Raw genomic sequence first — 26075 nt, forward strand, 5'->3', positions numbered from 1 at the left:
TTTAATATCTTATAAGATAACCTGTATGTATGATTTGGAAACAAAAGTTATTTGAAATGTAAAGCTGGTCCACTATCATACGTATTTTTTTTTAGACACAGAATTGTTGTAATTTTTTGCCTGTGTAAATTGCCAAGCTTTTTGATAAAGCTGGCAGTGTGAATGATAGCCGCAAACCCAAGGTTAGACCACAGAGTCGGTTTCTCTTTGGCTTTCTCTCCTTTTAAGCCTCCCTTTCATGTGTAGCCAAGTGAAAGTCTCCAAGTGAAATGTAAGCTCTGTGGATCCTTGGGGGCGTTGGCCTGATGAGAGGATACAGAAGAAAAGCAGCAGTTTGGAAAGCCTGCAGAAGGCTTGGAGGGCAGAGGGCCCAATGATGACACGACTCTCAGACCTTTCGAAGGAGATGAATGGGAGGGCAGTGCCTCCGTGGGCTCTGGACATATTTTATCCAAAGAGTAGTCCTAGGCTATCAGACCATTTGTTTTGGCTTTATCTTTCAGATGTTGCAAAAGAAAAATGTGTTCTTTTATTGCTTTTCCAAGTCGTTTAACCGTTTATCCTTAATCATCTGCAGCCTGTGCGGGAATAAGTCTTTCAAAGATCACTGAACTTTGCTTGATTTTAAATCAGCGTAGAATTCGTTTTATTTAATGTGGGAAACCTTCTTTTCAGAAACTTGACCCAAACTGGCTTTCTATCCTCTTAGAATTTAATTGAAAAAGAATACCATAGAAAAACACAGCCAGATGCACAAATGTTTGTCCATGGGTTAGACTGTCATAAGCTTTATGATTTTTTTTTTGTGGTTATTAATCATTGAAACAATCTTAGCAGTCAAGCTTTAGCAAGTTGGGGTGCATTCATGAATTTTCAGTTGCATCATGGAAATGTAACCCTAAGCTAACCATAATGTATATCACTGTTATCATAGTAAGCTTTCTTCTTGCCATTGGTCTATTAGAATACTTGATGATTTTAGGAACACGTAATTTGCTTTGTGGAAAAGTTAATAAGTCCATTAGGCCACTGGTGTGTGGAAGTGATCTGTAAAGAAATAAATTCCTTCAGTTCCCACATCAGCATATCACAAAAGAACCATATTGTAGGTTATTTAGAATTTTACAGATCTCTTCAAGGAGCAGTTCAGACTGGTTTCTAAGAGTGCTACATCTGTATCTTGGTGCATGGATTTGGCTGGCATGGATTTGGACAGAGTAGGCCAAACAGAGCTAATTGAGGTGGGGAAAAAAAACAGGCCATAATGGTGAATAGAGTTATTTGTCACCAAGTTTGTAATGGGATTTTCAATTAATTCATGCAGGCTTCCAATGCCTTACATTAGCCCTGTCAAGATGAACTACAGCCACATCTAAAATGCCATCCCCTATTAAACGGTGCATGTCAGTGAATTTGTAATTTCTTCTGTTCAACAAGAAGATGAATGGATTCTACTCAGAAAACAAATGTGTGCTTCAGAAATGCACATTTCAAAATCCTGAACACTTCCTAGGAGGAACATTCTTTGCATTGTTATATAGTGAATATGTATTAAAAATGTAATTGCTATGTGAATTCATCTAAAAGGGAAAGCATCCAGCTGTGGAGAGACAAATACATTGTCAGGTGCCCCATTTCACTGGTGAAGAGGCTTTTTACACTGGGTAATGATGACGATGATGATGGTTCACACATGTAGCATGTACTGCCTGCTGGGCCATTTAAGGTGTGGCTTATATACATGAATTCACTAAATCTTCGCAACAACCCAAATGAAGAAAGAGGCACAGAGAGTTAAGCTGCCACAAATCACACAGCCAGTAAGCGGGATTCACACCCTGCAACCTGGCTGTGGAGTTGTGCTTCCAGCCAGTACCCTATACTGCCTGATCAATCTCTAGCTATTGTACAAGAGTTTTAGTATAGTACTTGCTAGTTCTGTCTCTCTCTCTCTCTCTCTCTCTCTCTCTCTCTCTCTCTCTGTGTGTGTGTGTGTGTGTGTGTGTGTGTGTGTGTGTGTGTGTGTGTAGAGATATTGCTGTTTACTGTTAGAGATTGCTGTGTTTTACTATTATTTCCTCAGACCTATTTTTGGAAATATTGTTAAGCTGTGATAACTAGACTTGAAGAAATACATAATATAGTGGGGAATATAATGAGCCTTCTGTGAGGGTAAAGAAAAATTGGAATTCTTCTTTCCCCAGAATTGGACACGAATGTAATATAACCAAAGTACACAGCATTGTGAATGGCCAGAGTTCCTGGTGGGCATTTCCTTTCTGGGCACAGCAGAATTGCTTACGAGATTAGGTCAAGGCAGAATAACAGGAGTGGCGCCATCAGAGGCCAGATCTTAAGACAGAGTCTGAAAGTCAGAGGGCACAGGAGGGTGGCATTACTTCTGGAAGGCTCAACCCCTGTGGACTAAGCCAAGGCAAGATGATTGCCAGTAGCGTTTTGAGAGCAATAATCAATCTTCCTAAACAAATATTTAGCAAAACAATTTGGCTTATAGGTAGTCCAGACTCTAAGTTTCTAAGTAGAAATGAATCTAATTTTTGAAAACAGTGTTATGAAGTTCTGTTGCCATCAAGGGTATAAAACTTTGATCCACTTTTTACAGGTTGGGGGACAGACAATGATATAAGTAATGCTATAACTATATTGCTCTACTTCATTGGAAAGATTAAACTTAAAAAATATTCAATGAGTTGAGGCCTGTGCTTTGCACCTGGCTGTCTGCCTGCCTGCCCACTCATGTCTATGTTCTACACTAATGCCAGACCAATCTGTCCACCACATGGGACTGAAGTCCATTTGTGTATTAAACATACGTAAATGACGTATTGTTGTCAGAAGAACACAGCAATCAAAATGCTTTCATACGTTATACAAGATCCTCCATAAACTGGCCTCTGTCTACCTTTCATTTCTATGCCATCATTCTTATTCAGGAATATGGCATTCTCTATGCTCCTCAGTCCCTCTGCACATGTGACTTCTCCCCTCCATGTCTTTGCTGGTGCCGTCTCCTCTGCTTGAAATGCCCTCAGTTTTCTCTTTCATTCATTCACTTCAGCCTTGCCAACTAATTCTTGTGCATCCTTTAAGTCTTGGCTCATGTGTCATTTCCTCCAGGAAGTCTTTCATTTTCCTACTCACCAAACACCAGAGACCTATGTTCTTTGTCCCCATAAATGGTGTGCATATCTTTAGAATTGCATTTATTGAACTGTATTATAGTTATTACTAATACCCTTTAAGAAAAGAACTGTCTTATTCCTCTTTAAGTTGTCACCACAAGCACATTGCCTGGTAAAAAGTAAAAGCTTGGGCCAGCTGCGATGGCCCATGCCTATAATCCCAGCACTATGGGAGGCTGATGTGAGTGGATCATTTGAGGTCAGGAGTTCAAGACCAGCCTGACCAACATGGTAAAACCCCATCTCTTCTAAAAATACAAAACTGAGCCAGACGTGGTGGCACATGCCTACAATCCCAGTTACTCGGGAGGCTGAGCCATTAGAATCACTTGAACCCTGGAGGTGGAGGTTGCAGTGAGCCAAGATTGCGTTACTGTCCTCCAGCCTGGGTGACAGAGCGAGACTCTGCCTTTAAAAAAAAAAAAAAAAAGTGAAAGTTTGATAAATGTTTTCTGGATGAGTGAATAAGTAGAATGAATAAGTAAAGACACCAAAAACAAGATTTTGTTTAGGCAATTATTATAGACATGTTGGATTTGCCAATTATCTCCTGAATTAATGATACATAGCAGTGCCCAGAGAGGCCAAAGATCTTAAAGTGACAATTGATGCTAAAGATTCAGCACCCCCAATGCCATTGAAAAGTATCACATTAATCAGTTGATGATTAAATTGCACTGGGTGTTATGCACACAAAATTCCTCATCTCTTATCAGCCTAACAATGCATTCTCTTCCAGGAAAGAGCAAAGTTGAATGATCTTAGATTGTAAAAGACCATATGTCTATACACTTAAGATCATAAACTTTGGGAGGGCAGGGACTGTGACTGTCTCACTCCCTGCTGTATCCAGACTCATGCACAGAATAGACCCTCATTAAATACTCACTGAGCTCATGAAAGAGTAAGACCTACTGTCCACATTAAAAGCAATATTAGGGGCTGGGCGGGATGGCTCACACCTGTAATCCAAGCACTTTGGAGGTCAAGGCGGGCGGATCACCTGAGGTCGGGAGTTCAAGACCAGCCTGACCAACATGGTGAAACCCTGTCTATAAAAAAAAAAAGAAAAGAAAAAAGAAAAGCAATGTCGGGAAGAGATTTGCCCAAAAACCAAATTTAAGACCAGTTAGTAAATTAATAAACTGTGCTTGGTTTAAATTTTTCTCCTCAGTGTTTATCATTTATCCTGATGAATAAAGTAGTTAATGTAGGAAGTTAAGCTTGAATTTACAAGCTCTTGAAAGGCAGACCTGGCAGTCATGCTTTCATCTGCTAAAAACCTCAAAGACACAAAGCAAAACCCCTACTAAGTTAATATTAAGAATAGAAGGCTGGTTGGAATCCAAGATGGCCGAATGGGAACAGCTCTGGAGTGCAGCTTCCAATGAGAACAATGCAGAGGGTGAGTGATCACTGCATTTCCAAAGGAGTTTTTACTGCCCACAGACCAGGAGATTCCTGGGCTGAAAAGCACCAGGAGTTTGTAGCACAGCTGTTTCAGCTGGCACCATGGGTCTCCGCACAAAAACTCACACAAATCTGGGCAGCTGTTGCAGCTCACACCTGGAATGCCTGGAAGACAGAACTGCCCTTTCAACTGAAAAAAAGGGAGCTGAAACAGGGAGCCAGGTGATGTGGCTCAGTGGGTCCCACCCCAACAAACATCAACAATCTGAAATGCTCTGGATTGAGAGCTTCACAGCAAGTGCAGCTGGACCCAGGATGTTCCATCTGGGTTGGGGGAAGGGTATCAGCCATTACCAAGGCAGTCTGGCATTAGCAAGGCAATCCACCTTTACTGAGGCAGTCCACCATTACTAAGGCAGACTGCCATGACTGAGGCAGTTCTAACTGTACTTCTGTAAACAAAACTGCAAGGAAGTTCAAACAGCAGCTTGGCAGAGCCCACAGCAGCTCAGCAACGCCTCTGCTGGCAGACTGTGACTAGACTACCTCCTTGCTGGGCAGGGCATCTCTGAAAAAAGGCAGCTACACGTCAGGAACTTATAAATAAAGCCCCACCTTCCCAGGACAGAGCACCTGGAAAAAAGGTGGTTATGAGTTCCACTGCAGCAGACTTAAATGTACCTGCCCAGCAGCTCTGAACAGAACAACAGAGCTCTCAGCTCAGCACTTGACCTCCTATAAGGGACAGACTGTCTCCTCAAGCAGCTCCCTGACTCCCATATATCCAAAGAGACAACATATAAAGAAGAGCTTAGGCTGACATCTGGCAGGTACCCTTCTGGGACAAAGATAACAGAATAAGAAACTGGCAGCAACCCTTGCTGTTCTGCAGCTGCCACAGGTAATCCCCAGACAAGCAAGGTCTGGAGTGGACCTCCAGCAGTCATACAGCAGAGGTGCCTCACTGTTAGAAGGAAAACTAAAAAACAGAAAGAAAGAATTTCAACATCAACAAAAAGGACATCCACTCAGAGATGCCATCGAACAGTCACCAACTACAAAGACCACAGGTAGATGAATCCATGAACATGGGAAGAAATCAGCACAAAAAGGATGAAAACACTAAAAACCAGAACGACTCTCCTCCTCCAAGGGATTGCAACTCCTCACCAGCAAGGGAACAAAGCTGGATGGAGAATGAGTCTGATGAATTGACAGAAACAGGCTTCAGAAGGTTTTGAACCTTCTAACTTCTCTGAGCTAAAAGAAGATGTTCTAACCCAATGCAAAGAAACTAAGAACCTTGAGAAAAGGTTAGACGAAATGCTAATGAGAATAAACAGCTTAGAGAAGAACATAAACGACTTGATGGAGCTGAAAAACACAACACGAGAATTTCAAGAAGCATACACAAGTTTCAGTAGCTGAATTGATCAAGGAGAGGAAAGGATATCAGAGACTGACGATCAACTCAATGCAATGAAATGAGAAGGCAAGAAAAGAGAAAAAAGAATGAAAAGAAATTAACAAAGCCTCCAAGGAATATGGGATTATATGAAAAGACCTAATTTACATTTGATCGGTGTACTGGAAGATGATAGGGGAATGAATCCAAGCTGGAAGACACTCTTCAGGATATTATCCAGGAGAATTTCCCCAACCTAGCAAGACAGACCAACATTCAAATACAGGAAATACGGAGAACACAATGATACTCTCTAGAAGAGCAACCCCAAGACACATAATCATCACATTCACCAGGGTTGAAACCAAGGAAAAAATGCTAAGGGCAGCCAGAGAGAAAGGTCGGGACACCCCCAAAGGGAAGCCCATCAGACTCACAGTGGATCTCTCAGCAGAAATCCTACAAGCCAGAAGAGAGTGGGGGCCAATATTCAACATCCTTAAAGAAAAGAACTTTCAACCTAGAATTTCATATCCAGCCAAACTAAGCTTCATAAGTGAAGAAGAAATAAAATCCTTTATGGACAAGCAGTTGCTGAGAGATTTCATCACTACCAGACCTACCCTACAAGAGCTCCTGAAGGAAGCACTAAACACAGAAAGGAAAAACCAGTACCAGCCACTGCAAAACAGAACCAAATGGCACAATGAAGAAATTACGCCAAACAAAGGGCAAAACAACCAACCAGTAACAAAATGGCAGGATAAAATTCACACATAACAATATTAACATTAAATGTAAACGGATTAAATGCCCCAATCAAAAGACACAGACTGGCAAATTGGATAAAAAGCCATGAACCACCGGTGTGCCATATTCAGGAAATCCATCTCACATGCAAAGACACACGTAGTCTCAAAGAGATGGAAGAAGACTTACCAAGCAAATGGAAAGCAAAAAAAAAGCAGGGGTGGTAATCCTAGTCTCTGATAAAATGGACTTTCAACTAACAAAAATCAAAAGAGACAGAGAAGGGCATTACATAATGATAAAAAAAATCATTACAGCAAGAAGACCTAACTATTCTAAATATGTATGCACCCAATAAAGGAGCACCCAGATACATAAAGCAAGTCCTTAACAACCTAAAAAGAGACTTAGACTCCTCCACAATAACAGTGGGAGACTTTAACACTCCACTATCAATATTAGACAAATCAACGAGACAGAAAATCAACAAGGATATCCAGGACGTGAACACAGATCTGGACCAAATAAACATAATAGACATTTACAGAACTCTCCACCCCAAATCCACAGAGTATACATTCTTCTCAGCACCACATCACACTTACTCTAAAATCGACCACATAATTGGATTTAAATCACTCCTCAGCAAATGCAAAAGAATGGAAATCATAACAAGCAGTCTCTTGTTACAGGGCAATCAAATTAGATCTCAGGATTAAGAAACTGACTCAAAACCACACAATTTCATGGAAACTGAACAACTGGCTCCTGATTGTCGACTGGATAAACAATGACATGAAGACAGAAATAAAATTGTTCTTCAAAACCAATCAGAATGAAGACACAACATATCAGAATCTCTGTGACACATTTAAAGCAGTGTCTAGAGGGAAATTCATAGCAATAAATGCCCACATGTGGAGCAAGGAAAGATCTAAATTGAACACCCTATTGTCAAAATTGAAAGAGCTGGAGGAACAAGATCAAAAAAACTCAAAAGCTAGCAGAAGACAAGAAATAACTAAGATCACAGCAGAACTAAAGGAGATAGAAACCGTTCAAAAAAATCAACAAATCTAGGAGCTGGTTTTTTGAAAAGATCAACAAAATAGACCACTAGCCAGATTAATAAAAAAGAAAAGAGAGAAGAATCAAATAGATGCAATAAAAAAAGATAAAGGAGATATCACCACCAATTCCACAGAAACAAACTACTATCAGCAATTACTACAAACACTTCTATGCACACAAACCAGTAAATCTGAAAGAAATGGATAAATTCCTGGACACTTGCACCCTCCCAAGCCTAAACCAGGAAGAAGTTGAAACCCTGAATAGACCAATAACAAGGCCTGAAGTTGAGGCAGCAATTGATAGCCTCCCAACCAAAAAAAGTCCAGATTCAGATGGGTTTACAGCTGAATTCTACCAGACATACAAAGAGGAGCTGGCACCATTCCTTCTGAAACTATTCCAAACAATACAAATGAGGGAATCCTCACCAACTCATTTTATGAGACCAACATCATCCTGATACCAAAACCAGGCAGAGACTCAACTGAAAAAGAAAACTTCAGGTCAATATCCATGAACATAGATGCAAAAATCTTCAATAAAATACTGGCAAACCGAATGCAACAGCAAATCAAAAAGGTTATTCATCATGATCAAGTAGGCTTCATCCTGGCGATGCAAGGCTGGTTCAACATACGCAAGCCTATTAACGTAATCCATCGCATAAACGAACCAAAGACAAAAACCACATGATTATCTCAATAGATGCAGAGAAGGCCTTTGTCAAAATTCGACAGCCATTTATGCTAAAAACCCTCAATAAACTAGGTATCGATGGAACGTATCACAAAATAATAAAAGCTATTTATGACAAACCCATAGCCAATATCATACTGAACTGGCAAAAACTGGAAGCATTCCTTTTGAAATATGGCACAAGACAAGAATGTCCTGTCTCACCACTCCTATTCAATATAGTATTGGAAGTTCTAGCCAGAGCAATCAGGAAAGAAAAAGAAATAAAGGTATTCAATTATGAAAAGAGGAAGTCAAATTGTTTCTATTTGCAGACAACATGACTGTCCATTTAGAAGACACCATCGTCTCAGCCCAAAATCTCCTTAAACTGACAAGCAACTTGAGCACAGTCTCAGGATACAAAATCAATGTGCAGAAATCACAAGCATTCCTATACACTAATAACAGACAAACAGCCAAATCAAGAGCGAACTCCCATTCACAATTGCTACAAAGAGAATAAAATACCTAGAAATACAACTAACAAAAAATGTAAAGGACCTCTTCCAGGAGAACTATAAACTACTGCTCAAGGAAATAAGAGAGGACACAAACAGATGGAAAAACATTCCATGCTCATGGGTGGGAAGAATTAATATCATGAAAATGGCCATACTGCCCAAAGTAATTTATAGATTCAATGCTCTCTCTATCAAGCTACCAGTGACCTTCACAGAACTAGAAAAAGCCATTTCAAACTTCATATGGAGCCAAAAGAGAGGCTGCATAGACAAAACAATCCTAAGCAAAAAGAACAATGCTGGAGGCATTGTGCTGCCTGACTTCAAACTATACTGCAAGGCCATAGTAATCAAAGCAGCAGGGTGGTAGTATCAAAACAGAGGCATAGACCAATGGAACAGAACAGAGGCCTTAGAAGCAACACAAACATCTACAATCATCTGATCTTTGACAAACCTGACAAAAACAAGCAATGGGGAAAGGATTCCCTGTTTAATAGATGTTGTTGGGAAAACTGGCTAGCCATGTGCAGAAAGCAGAAAGTGGACCTCTTCCTGACACCTTAAACTAAAATTAACTCCAGATGGATTAAAGATCTAATCATAAGACCTAACACCATAAAAACCCGAGAAGAAAACCTAGGCAAAACCATTCAGGACATAGGCATAGGTAAGGATTTCATGGCTAAAACACCAAAAGCAATGGCAACAAAAGCCAAAATAGACAAATGGGATCTAATTAAACTCCAGAGCTTCTGTATAGCAAAAGAAACAGTCATTAGAGCGAACTGGCAATGAACAGAATGGGAAAAAATTTTTGCAGTCTACCCATCTGACAAAGGACTAAAATCCAGAATCTACAAAGAACTAAAACAGATTTACAAGAAGAAAACAAATGCAATCAAAAGTGGGTGAAGGACATGAACAGACTCTTTATAAAAGAAGACATATATGAGCCCAACAAGCGCATGAAAAAATGCTCACCATCACTGGTCATTAGAGAAATGCAAATCAAAACCACATTGAGATATTATCTCATGCCAGTTAGAATGCCGATCATTAAAAATCAGGAGACAACAGATGCTGGAGAAGATGTGGAGAAATAGTAACACTTTTACACTGTTGGTTGGAGTGTAAATTAGTTCGACCATTGTGAAAGACAGTGTGGCAATTCCTCAAGGATCTAGAAATAGAAATTCCATTTGACCCAGCAATCCCATTACTGGATATATATCCAAAGGATTATAAATCGTTCTGTTATAAAGACACATGCACACGTATGTTCATTGCAGCACTGTTTACAATAGCAAAGACCTGGAACCAACCCAAATGCCCATTGATGGTAGACTGGACAAGGAAAATGTGGTACATATACACCATAGAATACTATGCAGCCATGAAAAATGGTGAGTTCATGTCCTTTGTAGAGACATGGATGAATCTGGAAACTATCATTCTCAGCAAACTGACACAAAAGCAGAAAATGAAACCCTGCATGTTCTCACTCATAGGCGGGTGTTGAGCAATGAGAACACATGGACACAGGGAGGGGAGCATCACACACTGGTGTTTATTGAGGGGTACTAGGGGACAGCAGAGGGCAGGGAGGTTGGGGAGGGATAGCATGGGGAGAAATGTTAGGTGATGGGGGATGGAAGCAGCAAACCACATTGCCACATATGTACCTATGCAACAATCCTGCATGAACTGCACATGTACACCAGAACCTAAAGTACAATAAAAAATATATATAAAAAAATAAGAAAGGAAGAATAGAAGGCTAAATCATGGTTGGTGCATGGAGGTCATACTATTGTTATTTCACTATGGACAATTGTTTTATATTTTTTATTTATTGGTAACACATATGGTTTTTGTGTGAGATTTTCTTCAAGGGGTACAGTGTGGATTTGACCTTGACTTTAAAACAATGATAATGCAACTATATTTTCAGCAACATTTTAGGACCATTATTTTATTAAAATTCATCCTTCTTTTCTTTTTAAAGGGTATACCTCAGTTACCATGTGCCAAAGCATTATACAACTACGAAGGCAAGGAGCCTGGAGACCTGAAATTCAGCAAAGGTGACATCATCATTTTGCGAAGACAAGTGGATGAAAATTGGTACCATGGGGAAGTCAATGGAATCCATGGCTTTTTCCCCACCAACTTTGTGCAGATTATTAAACCATTACCTCAGCCCCCACCTCAGTGCAAAGCACTTTATGACTTTGAAGTGAAAGACAAGGAAGCAGACAAAGATTGCCTTCCATTCGCAAAGGTAAAAGTCAGATGCACTTGTCTTCTGGTTGCCAGCTCTACCTCTGTACCCAGATACCTGAGAATATAGCTTGTGTTGCCGTTTGCGAAACAATACAATCGTTTTGTGTGAACTATTTCACTGTGCTTCTAAAAATGCCTAGAAGCAGCCTTTAAGTCACAAGGAAGGTAATTTTGCACACAGATTTCTTATATGAAAGATTATTTTGGTTGATGCTCTATATGGTGTCATTTTCATATTTAGAGTCTGAAGTTATTTCTAAGCCACTTTAAAGAGTGTATCCACCACTCAGGGATTTTAAAGTACTGAATTATGAATAACAAAATGAAATGTCATTACTTTCTTATTTTATATGTAGATTTCTTTGCCTAAAAGCATACAAGAATATATCTACCGAATTGATAAAATGGTTTGGAGTTTTCAGAAGAATATTGTGATTTTTGTGAAGAAAGGCAGTAGGAGGTGCCTTTGAGTAAGCGTTTGGTTTATTTTCAGAAAATGAGAAGCACCTGAGAATCAATCTAAAACAGAAACTCGGGAGACTAGGGTAGGTAGCATTTGAGGTTGCAATTTGTAGATCTTAACAAAGTTAGCAGCCAGCTCCATTGCATAGAGTTCATAGCTTTACAACAGTTGGAAAGGATACCAGGTGGACTGGTAGCTACCATTTAATTCATGAAAACATTTAATTCATGAACTAAAGAGATGTCATAGCATTTTTATTCACGTACTCTTTAAAACATGCATCTCTTTATTGAAAAGGAAAATTAAATGATAAGCTTAATGGTACAGCTTAATGATCAGGTAGATTAATGATTTGCTGTTTCTTCAGGATGATGTTCTGACTGTGATCCGAAGAGTGGATGAAAACTGGGCTGAAGGAATGCTGGCAGACAAGATAGGAATATTTCCAATTTCATATGTTGAGGTAAATTAATCTGTGGAAACTTGTACTGCGTTAATATTCAGCTTACTAACTAAACCTTAATTATGCAATTTGAGTACTGAGAAGTCCTTACAACAAAAAGCACCAGGAATGCCCTGTTACAGATCACTGGACAGATCAGGAAGAATGCCTACATCCTATCCTACAATTATTGAAGTCAGTGAGATACTTGAAACTCTTTACTTTTTCTCCCTGCTAAAAGCATTCCTATGTCTTGTTAAATGTCACTGTATGCTTACTGTCAGTCACCTACACTATTTCCTGTTTATTCCATTTGCTGGGTTTTGTGGGAGTGGAAAGTTGATAAAGCTCTTAAGTAAGATGGAAATAAGTATATTTGTTTATTTTTTACTTACTTTTTTTGTTACTTGCTGCATCAGCAGAACCAGAATAGTGATTCACAAAGCAGGGCTTCAATAAACATTTGTTAAACAAGTCAGTGAATGTGCCTCCATCCCATCCCAGCAACTGCTTATCCCTCTCTCCCTTTTTAAAGCAGTTTTGCTTGGAAAGCTTGTGGCCAAGCCTGACACAGTAAAGTCTTTTTAGAAGGTATGTGTAAAGTCACATCGTTGTATTATTATTATTATTTAATATATATATATTTTATTGTATTTTAGGTTCTGGGGTACATGTAAAGAACATGCAGGATTGTTGCATAGGTACATACATGGCTTTATTTTAAAGAATAATACCAGCTGAACATGAACAAAGGAGTTACAATTTATAGTAGGCTTTCATTACATCATGTATCATAAACTAAGTGTCCTTTGGAATAAGAATTTCTTGCTGAAAATAAAACTCAAGGCATTTTGAAAGAATGAAGTGTGGCCCAGACAACCATTCAAGGTCCGTTGAAGCCACTGGAAGTCTCCTGGTAAGAAGTGAGGTCTTAGTAAATATCTGTGTGATGGATACATAGGGGTTAACCAAGAGAAATGGAAATGCTGTATTTTATGGCAGGAGGAACATCCAGACAGGGAGACCAGCATGTGCAAAAGCCAAAAAGTAAGAGAGAGCACAAGATTGTTTGGGGAATTGAAAGTAATCCGGTTGTTTAAAATATCAAAGCACGTATCTTAACCATGTGAAAATGAAAAACCACTGTCACTTATTTTGCCATCTTTTTATCTGAGGCATTTGTTTTGGCATGATTTTGAAAACTGAAATGACAAATTATAACATTGTAGCCAGCACTCAATTTCCTCCATAGACAGTGAGATTGCCAACGTTTTCATAAAAAATCAGTTTGACTACTGTATTTCCATGGGAAAGTAATTCAGACCATGTATGGGTCTTGAATTTTATCCATACCCTTCAGATGTTCCTGTTTATTGAAATATTTTTTCCTCCTTTGAAAGCAAACAACAGAAAAAAATAAATAACCCTTAACTCACAGGCAGTCCTTCCTGTACATTACATACATATTCTGTGGGTCATGGAAAACTACAAGCACTTCCAAGTCTTTGAACAGTTACACTGAAGATCATGGGTAAGCACAGGTTTAGTAATGAAAGCCTGTCTTTACTTGTTGGGTATTGTCAATATTACATGCTGATACTTGGTTTGTGATGCATGAAAAGGGATTACTATATTTTTGTTATTGGGCAGGTATGGAATTGTGCAGATAGGCGTAAAAGATCCACCCATGGCAAGTCCAGAGTCACTTCAAGTCACTTGACTCATTAGGATTATTTACTCTGACTTAAGTTGGAAAGATAAACTTCTGCCCCAGTGGAAAGTACTTTCATTCTTCTGCTTCTTTTCTTTCACATGAGCATTTTCCTCACTTGAACCAGAATCTTGCCATTTGAGATGTGGTAAACAAATTGTCTATCTTTAAAAGCCTATGAACATTTCTTTGATGTCAAGCCATCAAGAATTGAACTTCCTGGTAGAGGGAGCAAAGTATCTAGGGATTAGTGGCACCTGGTTTAGCCCTTAGGGCAATAAAGTGGAGGCAGATTTCAATGGTAACCTACTGAAATTCAAGTATTTCAGTAAAGTAGATTGTCTTACAGGGCATTCTTAGCTGTGGTAAAGCAAACTGTAGCAATTAAAAACTGGCTTTTTCTTGAGTAATGATCCGTCTCTAGCTCTGTAAACCTATTCATATTTGCTCCACTTCAGGGGGCCAAACAATCCCAGTATTGTTTGGGCTGCATCACAAAAATTCACTGGTAAATAATTCCCTTATATCTTATAAACAGACATTTAAGTCTCCATCAGTCTTAGGTGTTTTGCTCTTTTTGTACAGGGATAACAAAAACTGTTATCCCTCAGAAATTTTGAGAAGATTGAACGAGGTGATGTATCGCCAAGGGTCTGACACTACAATGTCTTATGCATGGTGGTTTGGAGCTCAGATTAGACCATCACCCAGAGCATACCAGAGCCTGGTAATAATCAAATAAAAGAACTTAATTACCATATGTAGTGACAGAAGCTGGATCTCCCCTTGACTTCTGCTGGCTGACTTAGGTAATGGAAATGCCCAAGGAACTTGCCTGTGGCAGAAAGTCTGCACAGGATGGGCCTTGGGGTAGGATTGTGGACCTGGAGTAGAATCTCTGGGTCACAGGTTCAAATGTGGAGCTGTGGAATTAGGAGGCAGGTAAACTGAAAGGAGCTAAGCACTGGAGGGAGATAAAGAGAGGACTGAGGTGGTGAGACATGCTACTGGAATAGTTGACCCTCCCTTTCTGTCCTCAACTATCCTTTTCTTCCTCAGCATCCTGTGACTATGGACTGTTATCTCTACATGCACTGGAGTAAGATGGTAAAATAGTGGTGGTGGTATAGTGACCTGCAAACAAATCTCGTTTTAATAATGCAGAACACTTTGCTTAATAAAGTAGAACACAAAATTCTTCAAGGCTTGAATGGAGGAGAGTCTGGTTGGGAGACTGAGGAGGGGAAAGAATGGCTATATAAAATGGTCCTGAATTCAGTGCCTTGGAGTCCTTGTTGAGCTCTTAAGATAAGGGTAAGGGTTCTCTTGCTTTGATCACATTCACCCTTCCCCTCTGGAGATTTCTTTCAGACCTCTCTTTGGTCAACCCTTAGAGGTTATGGGTTTTATTCAATTTAGACAGGTCCTTTCTTCATTTGTGTAAGCTGGAAAATAGTAAAGGTTAAAAGCAGTCCTTGAAGACACCATGCCAGGATATGTATAAAAGAGTGTATTTTTTTAAGGACTGAATACAGTTTAAAAAAATAAATTTGTTATCTGCTTCTTTCTTTGTTCAGAAACACTAGTTTTCTGTAAAATAGGAGGAAAAATTTTAACCCCATGAATTTGGAGCTGACTCATTCATTCAAGTTTGGATGACATGATTCTTAGCAAGCAAAAAATTTGAATGAAATAAGTGCTGAATATGGAATTTTGGATGCTTTCCAAACATAATTGTGTAGTGTAGGCTTACAGTGAACCATAAATTTTTATTAAGTTTCTCATTTTACTTTGACTCCTGGTCATTTGTTTGAAATATCACTCACGCAGTTTTTCAACACCAAAAAAGTTATTTAGCAACTTGCTCCTCTGCTACAGATGATAAAAGGTAATATACAGAAGGCCTGAAGTTGGAATGGCTTCATAGACAGCTGTTCTTACTAGGTAGTTACTGCCAGAAATAAGGGCTGCATTTCTCATTTCTTTAGATCTCATGTCAGCTGTCACCTCTTCTGACAGACTTTCCCTCGCCTCATCTAAAGGAGTCGCTGCTCCTCATTTGCTTTACCTCAAACACATAGTGGTGCCATAGTGGGAGAAAGTTTGGACTCTGGATGGCCAGGATTCAAGTCTTGGCTCTACCAGTAATTATCTGAGTGACTTTGGGCCTGGCTCTTCATTTGTAAAATAATAAGTTCCAGTGATACTTAAGAATAGTACCTGGCACCAGTAAGAGCAGTGTCAGTGATGGCTGTGATCATTATCACCATTGTTATTATTGGCCCTAGAAATTATTAGCACTTTTTTCTCTGTATTTCCAGTTATTTGTTGATGTGGCTACTAGCTGTCCCCTCACCCTCCATTTCCCCATTTGAATTCAAACTCCCAAGGGCCAGTTCCCCAGGATCCTTGCACAGCCCATAGTAGGCTTTCAATAAATATTGGTTAAAGGAATGAGCAACATATGAATTTTTATAATGAAAGGTTCTAAACCAAAAACAAACCTAGATTTTGCTCACTTTTACATTTTTCAGCTAATACTCCCATCATTCATTGCCTATGCATATATTTTATCATTGGTTTATCTTGGGTGTTACATCAGGACATTACCTTCTTCAGAGCCAGCTGCTCTGTGTGACCTTAGTGCAAGCTTTTTTCCTGTTTTTTTGTTTTGTTTTGTTTTGTTTTTTTAATCTAGGCTATTATTTGGTTGTACCTGGTTTAGAATTTTCCCAAATTAAAATAATGGTAGTGATACTCTATGGATTAGATCTTGTAATGTCTACTGGTTATTTATTTCTTAAATACAGTTGTCCCTCAGTATCCACAGGGGTTTGTTTCGGGATTCCTCATGGTTTCTAAATCTGTGGATGCACAATCCCTTGCATAAAATGGTGTACTACGGCCGGTCCTCCATTCCTCAGATGTGGGGCCGGAATATGCATGTGGAGGGCTGCCCCCTGGGGGTAGGGTAGGTCAAAGGATATAAAAATTTTAGTTATGTAGGAGGAGTAAGTTCAAGAGGTCCATGGGTGACTATAGTTAATAATAGTATATTATTATATTCTTGAAAAGTGCTGAGAGTGGATTTTAAGTGTTCTTACCACAAAAATGATACCTATGTGAGGTAATGCATATGTGAATTGCTCAATTTAGCCATTCCACAATGTATATATGTTTTAAAACATCATCTTACACATGACAAAAATATACAATTTTTATTTGTCAATTAAATAAAGAAAATGTTAAGAAAAAAATACTCCGTGATTCTGGCCAGGCACAGTGGCTCACGCCTATAATCCCAGCACTTTGGGAGGCCGAGGCAGGCAGATCATGAGGTCAGGAGATCCAGACCATCTTGGCCAACATTGTGAAAACCTGTCTCTACTAAAAATACAAAAAAATTAGCTGGGCATGGTGGCACATGCCTGTAGTCCCAGTTACTCAGGAGGCTGAGGCAGGAGAATTGCTTGAACCTGGGAGGCAGAGACTGCAGTGAGTTGCAATTGCACCACTACACTATAGCCTGGGCAACAGTGCCAGATTCCATTTCAAAAAAACAAAAACAAAAACAAAACTCCCTGATTCTAAGATGAATTTTCTCTAGTTTGCAATGACTCCTTTGGCTTGCTTTGAGCTAAGGTAGGATAGCTTTATTGTCAAGGATCCTTATTTTTAAAATAAATTTATTGACATAAGTTACATATAATAAACTACACATATTTAAAGGGTACAATTTGGAGTGATTAGTTGTATTCAACTTCTAGAATCAACCCATAGACAAATCATGGGAGACATTCCTCTGGCTACGGAATAGAATGTGTTGTCAGCTTTAACAATGGAAAATCAAATGTGTAGGGCTCAGGGAGCACAAGTGGCCTTAAAGGTGGGGGTACTAGCTTCCTCTTCTAGGGAGTGAGAAAACTGGAAGATAATGTCTGTGTTCCAAAGAATAAGAAGTGGAAGTTTAGATACATAGTTTGAAGTTGCCAAGGTGACCCTTGGAGGAGCTAAGAATAACAATGCTAACTTTATTTTTTAACTAAAAGCCTTTCCCTCTTGAGAATAATGATAGCAGAAGGGTGCAATAATAGCTTTTGATCTAATAATCAAAGAGTTGATTGAACTATATAAAAAGATAGTGTCATTTATACTTTTGGATATATTTTTTTCCTTTAGATGTATTCTTTTCCTTTAAAATTAAAAAGTTAAATCATTGTTTATAAAAGAAATGTAGGGCGATTGTGGGGAAGTTGGGAAGAGGGAATTACTGTGTTGTTTAGCATCCAGATTTCCCCTTCAAACCTGAAGTAAATACATTTTTGTAAGTGAAATTTAAGGACATTGCTGAAAAGTAAGTAAGGGAGAATTACTCTGTGGCTTAGCATCATACTTTCATCCTTAATTCTGATTGACTGAATACATTGGATCTGCCTTTTTCTTTTAAGCACTGTAGGCTATGTCCCATGGTGTAGGTTTTTATATCTTCTGAATGCTCTCTGCTTGATATAAGTAATTATTGCTTTTCTTTCTGCCACAATGATAGAAGGAAAAATGAACACTGGCTCCTGAAGTTCTAAAGGGAAAGGCAAGTCTCTGAGCTCCAGGAACAGCTGCTTAATAAATATAGCTAGAGACTCAATCTAAAAAGGAGTTGTTTAGATTAGGTAAAGAACTTTATTTAGGATAGTTTATGCTTTATCTATTATTCAGAGGCCTCTTTCTAATTTAAGACTTTCTTTTTGTTTTCCATCAGGAAAACATTGAGAGAGCTGAGATTGTAAAGATCAGTTAATGTTTATGGAGTTCTCACTGCATGAATGGACAGCTTCCAGTACTCCAGGTAGTTTCATAGAATGTAAAAATGCAGATTTCCTGCATAGCCTTAATCAGAGCCCTAGGCTAATCACCAACTGGTATCTAAGGTCCACAATGACACCCTAAAGAATTGCCAAATTCTTTAACACTGCCGTATTTTCCTGCGTGTACCCAGGGCCCTAGCTAAGTTTACTGATCACTCCTGGAAAACATACTCTGTAATTGCTGTCTTTACAGCTCATCAAGGATATTTCTTTGTCTGAATAGAAAGCTCACCTTCAAGGTCCAAATAAATACTGTCATTTCTCACTGAGCCTTTCTTTTCTAATTTTTAAATGCAACTAAACAAATTCTGTGAAACAGAACCAAAAAAGCCCCCTCTCCTGGCTTTGAACTTCCACAGTACCCCGTTTGTACCATTCTTACTTGGCTGGCACATGCTAAGAGTGTAGTTAGGTTTGTTGATGATTTATTATTTTCCTCTGTTTCTTGAGAGCCATATCTTATGTAAAGAATATTTTTAATGATTTTATTTCTGCAATATAATTATATTCCAGAAAGTCTCGAAAGGAAATGAATAATCCTGTCTCGTCGCGTATAATTTTGGTAAATAGCCTTCCATTCTTTTTCCTTATGCTTTAATGATATTACACATGATTTTGCCTCTTCATATAATTGTAATACTACTGAACATCAGTTTTTATGACTATCTAATAAATGCTGTAGTAGCTAATCCATAATTTAATTATTTTTACCATTTTATAGAGAAATGTCTTGTTCAGGGGACACAGAGCCAGGGATTGAGAAGGGAAATTGTGGTCTCCACCCAGCAGTTCATTGCTTCCCTAGACTTCTGCCCTGCCCTAATCTCAGAGCACATTCAATAACTAGCATTCCTAATGGTGGGTTAGAATCATTGTTATTATCCGGTTTTGCTTAAAAAGTGTGTAGGGCATTTTAATGTTTCATAATTCATTATGAAATATTTCATGTTCTAATACCTAAAAGGTTAATTTTCAGAAATTAGTCACTACTCAACAATTTTAAATATCTGAGGTTGCCTTTTTTATAAGAAAAATAAAAAACTAATCAAAATCATAATATTTTAATGTCTTTTCAGCTTTTAATTTTTTTATTACTTAAATATTTTGTTGTTGTTATAGATGCTCTAAATTTTTCTAGTAACTAAAGCTTTAATAAGCAAAATAGGTTTGTTTTAATTCATCAAGTGTTATGTCTTATATTGAGTAAAACAGACTGAATGAATATTCTGTACTGGTCCAGCATGTATGTGCATGTGTGGCATAGAAATGGCTCGAACAGAAGCATCTTTATTACATCAATGGGAACAGGCTTCTCTAGAGTGAAATGGAATGTTTTAGGAGGGTTTTTTTCCTAAGTGTTATAAAACAACATTACTTTTTATGACAAAGTTTAGTGGTAATGTGCCTGGTAGGCTTCACATATTTGTGGGGCAAAAATGTCTTTATATGTTGAGAAGAAGGAAGATCTCAAACAAACGTGCAAAGTCATGATGGTCAGTATCCTTGGTACAGTATTCTCTTTCTGTGCCAGATACCTTCTTGGTGATCACCACCCTCCTCCCTGCCCTCCATACACATCCACACATGCTTTAAGCATCCAGGGCAGGGAAAACACATGTTCACTGATTTATTAACTGATTACACATCACTCTGGAATTTCTGTCAGTGTGTCATTTCACATTGACAAATTTTTGCTTAGAATTAATGACAATTCCATGTTCATAACCTCCTGAGATACATGTATATTTCTTTTATAGTATCCCTACATCTGGTAATCAGGTTGTGGAAAATAAAATTTGTCATTGGAATGATGCTTTTGACTAACAGACATTTCTGATTTATGGTGTGCATTCAGTGAACAAATGCAAAATAGAACAAAACATATGTATAAAACTTCATGTATTATCAGATCCAGTAAACACAGTGAAGTGAACTGAGACCAATTTAAAAATTATCCATTGGTCTCTGTCCCTAGCCCCATGATTAGACTGTACGTCTGTTGCTTGGAAGCAATAGGTATTTGTACCTTTTTAGCCTTAGTTTTCAGGGTTGAATTTTAAATTTGTATGCACATTCCCTGTTTACAGTTGGGAAGTGTTTCTCTTCATTTGTGGTTGCTGTCTTCTTCACCCAGGCCTTTAGTCCTCCAGGAACTTGGTCACATCTGTATCTTTACTGTTTCATGTATCAGTTATTCCTTTTCCCCTGGCTATCCTTTAATATAGGAAAATGATCAGCTTTTTACTCTCCCCAAAAACCTATTCCTTGACTGCATTCCCCTCAAATTATGATTCTACCTCTTTTCTTCTGCTAAAATTCTCAGGAGAGTCGCTTATCCCTGCTCGCCGTCTCTGCTTTCTTATTTATTTATTTATTTTACTTGAGGTGCATACTATATCTGGCATTTCTCCCCATGTTATCCCTTCCCACCCTCCCCTCCCTCCCCGCCCCCCGCCAACTGCCCCCAGTGTGTGATGCTCCTCTCCCTGAGTCCACGTGTTCTCACTGTTCAACACCCCACCTATGAGTGAGAACATGCGGTGTTTGGCTTTCTGTTCTTGTGTCAGTTTGCTGAGAATAATGGTTTCCAGATTAGCCTTTGTCCCTTCTGGTCTCTGAAACTTTTCTCCTGTTTGCTACAAACTGCCTTTTCTTAGCTCTTGTTTTTGTCATTTTGTCCTCTCAATAACATCTACCACTATTCTGTTTCAAAAATACATTTTTTAATTGCAGATTCAGAGGGCACGTGTACAGATTTGTTGCAGTGGTATTACATACATATTGGTGAAGTTGGGCTTTTAATGTACCCATCACTCACATGGTGAACGTCGGACCCAATAAGTAGATTTTCAACCATCACCCCCACCCCTGCTCATCTTCCCACTTTTGGAGTCTTCAGTGTCTATTATTTCTATCTTTATGTCCACTTCTAAGTGGGAAAGTGCAGCATTTGATTTTCTAAGTGATTTCACTTAGGATAATGACCTAAAGCTTTATCCATGTTGCTGCAAAAGAAATTATTGCTTTCTTTTTTATGTCTGGATGATATCCTGTGATGCATATATACCACATTTTCTTTATCTGGTAGACCATTGATGGACACTGAATTTGACTTCATGACTTCGCTATTGTGAATAGTACTGCAATAAACATACAAGTACAGGTGTCTTTTTAATAAAATGATTTCTTTTCCTTTGGGTATATACCCGGTAGGGGGATTGCTGGGTTGAGTACACTATTCTTAATCTCCCTGAAACTCTGTGCCTTTTTCATTTCTGGGTCCTTGGTTGGCCTGGGAAACTTTGCAAGGTCTTCTTTCTTGTAGATTCTGAGATTCTGAGGGCCTTTTGCTTTTCTTCTTACACCTGCTGTTTTCTTCTCTATTATTTCTTCCCTGATCAGAGATCACCAACTACTGTGATCCCCATGACTTTTATGAGTGTTTTTTTTTTAAATTAGTTAAGATGTAAACTCAGGAGGTTTTACATAAGCCTAATTTCTAGCTTTCCTTTAAAAAAAAAAAAAAAAAAAAAAAAAANTGGTTTCTAAATCTGTGGATGCACAATCCCTTGCATAAAATGGTGTACTACGGCCGGTCCTCCATTCCTCAGATGTGGGGCCGGAATATGCATGTAGAAGACTGCCCCCTGGGGGTAGGGTAGGTCAAAGGATATAAAAATTTTAGTTATGTAGGAGGAGTAAGTTCAAGAGGTCCATGGGTGACTATAGTTAATAATAGTATATTATTATATTCTTGAAAAGTGCTGAGAGTGGATTTTAAGTGTTCTTACCACAAAAATGATACCTATGTGAGGTAATGCATATGTGAATTGCTCAATTTAGCCATTCCACAATGTATATATGTTTTAAAACATCATCTTACACATGACAAAAATATACAATTTTTATTTGTCAATTAAATAAAGAAAATGTTAAGAAAAAAATACTCCGTGATTCTGGCCAGGCACAGTGGCTCACGCCTATAATCCCAGCACTTTGGGAGGCCGAGGCAGGCAGATCATGAGGTCAGGAGATCCAGACCATCTTGGCCAACATTGTGAAAACCTGTCTCTACTAAAAATACAAAAAAATTAGCTGGGCATGGTGGCACATGCCTGTAGTCCCAGTTACTCAGGAGGCTGAGGCAGGAGAATTGCTTGAACCTGGGAGGCAGAGACTGCAGTGAGTTGCAATTGCACCACTACACTATAGCCTGGGCAACAGTGCCAGATTCCATTTCAAAAAAACAAAAACAAAAACAAAACTCCCTGATTCTAAGATGAATTTTCTCTAGTTTGCAATGACTCCTTTGGCTTGCTTTGAGCTAAGGTAGGATAGCTTTATTGTCAAGGATCCTTATTTTTAAAATAAATTTATTGACATAAGTTACATATAATAAACTACACATATTTAAAGGGTACAATTTGGAGTGATTAGTTGTATTCAACTTCTAGAATCAACCCATAGACAAATCATGGGAGACATTCCTCTGGCTACGGAATAGAATGTGTTGTCAGCTTTAACAATGGAAAATCAAATGTGTAGGGCTCAGGGAGCACAAGTGGCCTTAAAGGTGGGGGTACTAGCTTCCTCTTCTAGGGAGTGAGAAAACTGGAAGATAATGTCTGTGTTCCAAAGAATAAGAAGTGGAAGTTTAGATACATAGTTTGAAGTTGCCAAGGTGACCCTTGGAGGAGCTAAGAATAACAATGCTAACTTTATTTTTTAACTAAAAGCCTTTCCCTCTTGAGAATAATGATAGCAGAAGGGTGCAATAATAGCTTTTGATCTAATAATCAAAGAGTTGATTGAACTATATAAAAAGATAGTGTCATTTATACTTTTGGATATATTTTTTTCCTTTAGATGTATTCTTTTCCTTTAAAATTAAAAAGTTAAATCATTGTTTATAAAAGAAATGTAGGGCGATTGTGGGGAAGTTGGGAAGAGGGAATTACTGTGTTGTTTAGCATCCAGATTTCCCCTTCAAACCTGAAGTAAATACATTTTTGTAAGTGAAATTTAAGGACATTGCTGAAAAGTAAGTAAGGGAGAATTACTCTGTGGCTTAGCATCATACTTTCATCCTTAATTCTGATTGACTGAATACATTGGATCTGCCTTTTTCTTTTAAGCACTGTAGGCTATGTCCCATGGTGTAGGTTTTTATATCTTCTGAATGCTCTCTGCTTGATATAAGTAATTATTGCTTTTCTTTCTGCCACAATGATAGAAGGAAAAATGAACACTGGCTCCTGAAGTTCTAAAGGGAAAGGCAAGTCTCTGAGCTCCAGGAACAGCTGCTTAATAAATATAGCTAGAGACTCAATCTAAAAAGGAGTTGTTTAGATTAGGTAAAGAACTTTATTTAGGATAGTTTATGCTTTATCTATTATTCAGAGGCCTCTTTCTAATTTAAGACTTTCTTTTTGTTTTCCATCAGGAAAACATTGAGAGAGCTGAGATTGTAAAGATCAGTTAATGTTTATGGAGTTCTCACTGCATGAATGGACAGCTTCCAGTACTCCAGGTAGTTTCATAGAATGTAAAAATGCAGATTTCCTGCATAGCCTTAATCAGAGCCCTAGGCTAATCACCAACTGGTATCTAAGGTCCACAATGACACCCTAAAGAATTGCCAAATTCTTTAACACTGCCGTATTTTCCTGCGTGTACCCAGGGCCCTAGCTAAGTTTACTGATCACTCCTGGAAAACATACTCTGTAATTGCTGTCTTTACAGCTCATCAAGGATATTTCTTTGTCTGAATAGAAAGCTCACCTTCAAGGTCCAAATAAATACTGTCATTTCTCACTGAGCCTTTCTTTTCTAATTTTTAAATGCAACTAAACAAATTCTGTGAAACAGAACCAAAAAAGCCCCCTCTCCTGGCTTTGAACTTCCACAGTACCCCGTTTGTACCATTCTTACTTGGCTGGCACATGCTAAGAGTGTAGTTAGGTTTGTTGATGATTTATTATTTTCCTCTGTTTCTTGAGAGCCATATCTTATGTAAAGAATATTTTTAATGATTTTATTTCTGCAATATAATTATATTCCAGAAAGTCTCGAAAGGAAATGAATAATCCTGTCTCGTCGCGTATAATTTTGGTAAATAGCCTTCCATTCTTTTTCCTTATGCTTTAATGATATTACACATGATTTTGCCTCTTCATATAATTGTAATACTACTGAACATCAGTTTTTATGACTATCTAATAAATGCTGTAGTAGCTAATCCATAATTTAATTATTTTTACCATTTTATAGAGAAATGTCTTGTTCAGGGGACACAGAGCCAGGGATTGAGAAGGGAAATTGTGGTCTCCACCCAGCAGTTCATTGCTTCCCTAGACTTCTGCCCTGCCCTAATCTCAGAGCACATTCAATAACTAGCATTCCTAATGGTGGGTTAGAATCATTGTTATTATCCGGTTTTGCTTAAAAAGTGTGTAGGGCATTTTAATGTTTCATAATTCATTATGAAATATTTCATGTTCTAATACCTAAAAGGTTAATTTTCAGAAATTAGTCACTACTCAACAATTTTAAATATCTGAGGTTGCCTTTTTTATAAGAAAAATAAAAAACTAATCAAAATCATAATATTTTAATGTCTTTTCAGCTTTTAATTTTTTTATTACTTAAATATTTTGTTGTTGTTATAGATGCTCTAAATTTTTCTAGTAACTAAAGCTTTAATAAGCAAAATAGGTTTGTTTTAATTCATCAAGTGTTATGTCTTATATTGAGTAAAACAGACTGAATGAATATTCTGTACTGGTCCAGCATGTATGTGCATGTGTGGCATAGAAATGGCTCGAACAGAAGCATCTTTATTACATCAATGGGAACAGGCTTCTCTAGAGTGAAATGGAATGTTTTAGGAGGGTTTTTTTCCTAAGTGTTATAAAACAACATTACTTTTTATGACAAAGTTTAGTGGTAATGTGCCTGGTAGGCTTCACATATTTGTGGGGCAAAAATGTCTTTATATGTTGAGAAGAAGGAAGATCTCAAACAAACGTGCAAAGTCATGATGGTCAGTATCCTTGGTACAGTATTCTCTTTCTGTGCCAGATACCTTCTTGGTGATCACCACCCTCCTCCCTGCCCTCCATACACATCCACACATGCTTTAAGCATCCAGGGCAGGGAAAACACATGTTCACTGATTTATTAACTGATTACACATCACTCTGGAATTTCTGTCAGTGTGTCATTTCACATTGACAAATTTTTGCTTAGAATTAATGACAATTCCATGTTC

The 26075-nt window shown here is 38.2% G+C and overlaps 1 protein-coding gene across 5 annotated transcripts in view; it reads left to right on the top strand.

The window, feature by feature from the left end:
- SH3RF1 (SH3 domain containing ring finger 1) overlaps positions 1–26075 on the top strand; it is a 193809-nt gene that overhangs the window by 114087 nt on the left and 53647 nt on the right. For all 5 annotated transcript variants that reach the window (XM_017507549.2, XM_017507546.2, XM_017507550.2 and 2 more), the window contains exons 3-4: positions 11050–11325; positions 12158–12253. In XM_017507549.2, the coding sequence (XP_017363038.1) occupies positions 11050–11325; positions 12158–12253 (372 nt within the window). The remainder of the gene's footprint in view (positions 1–11049; positions 11326–12157; positions 12254–26075) is intronic.

This window comes from Cebus imitator, unplaced genomic scaffold, assembly GCF_001604975.1.
Source record: "Cebus imitator isolate Cc_AM_T3 unplaced genomic scaffold, Cebus_imitator-1.0 Scaffold378, whole genome shotgun sequence".
Lineage (NCBI taxonomy): Eukaryota > Metazoa > Chordata > Mammalia > Primates > Cebidae > Cebus > Cebus imitator.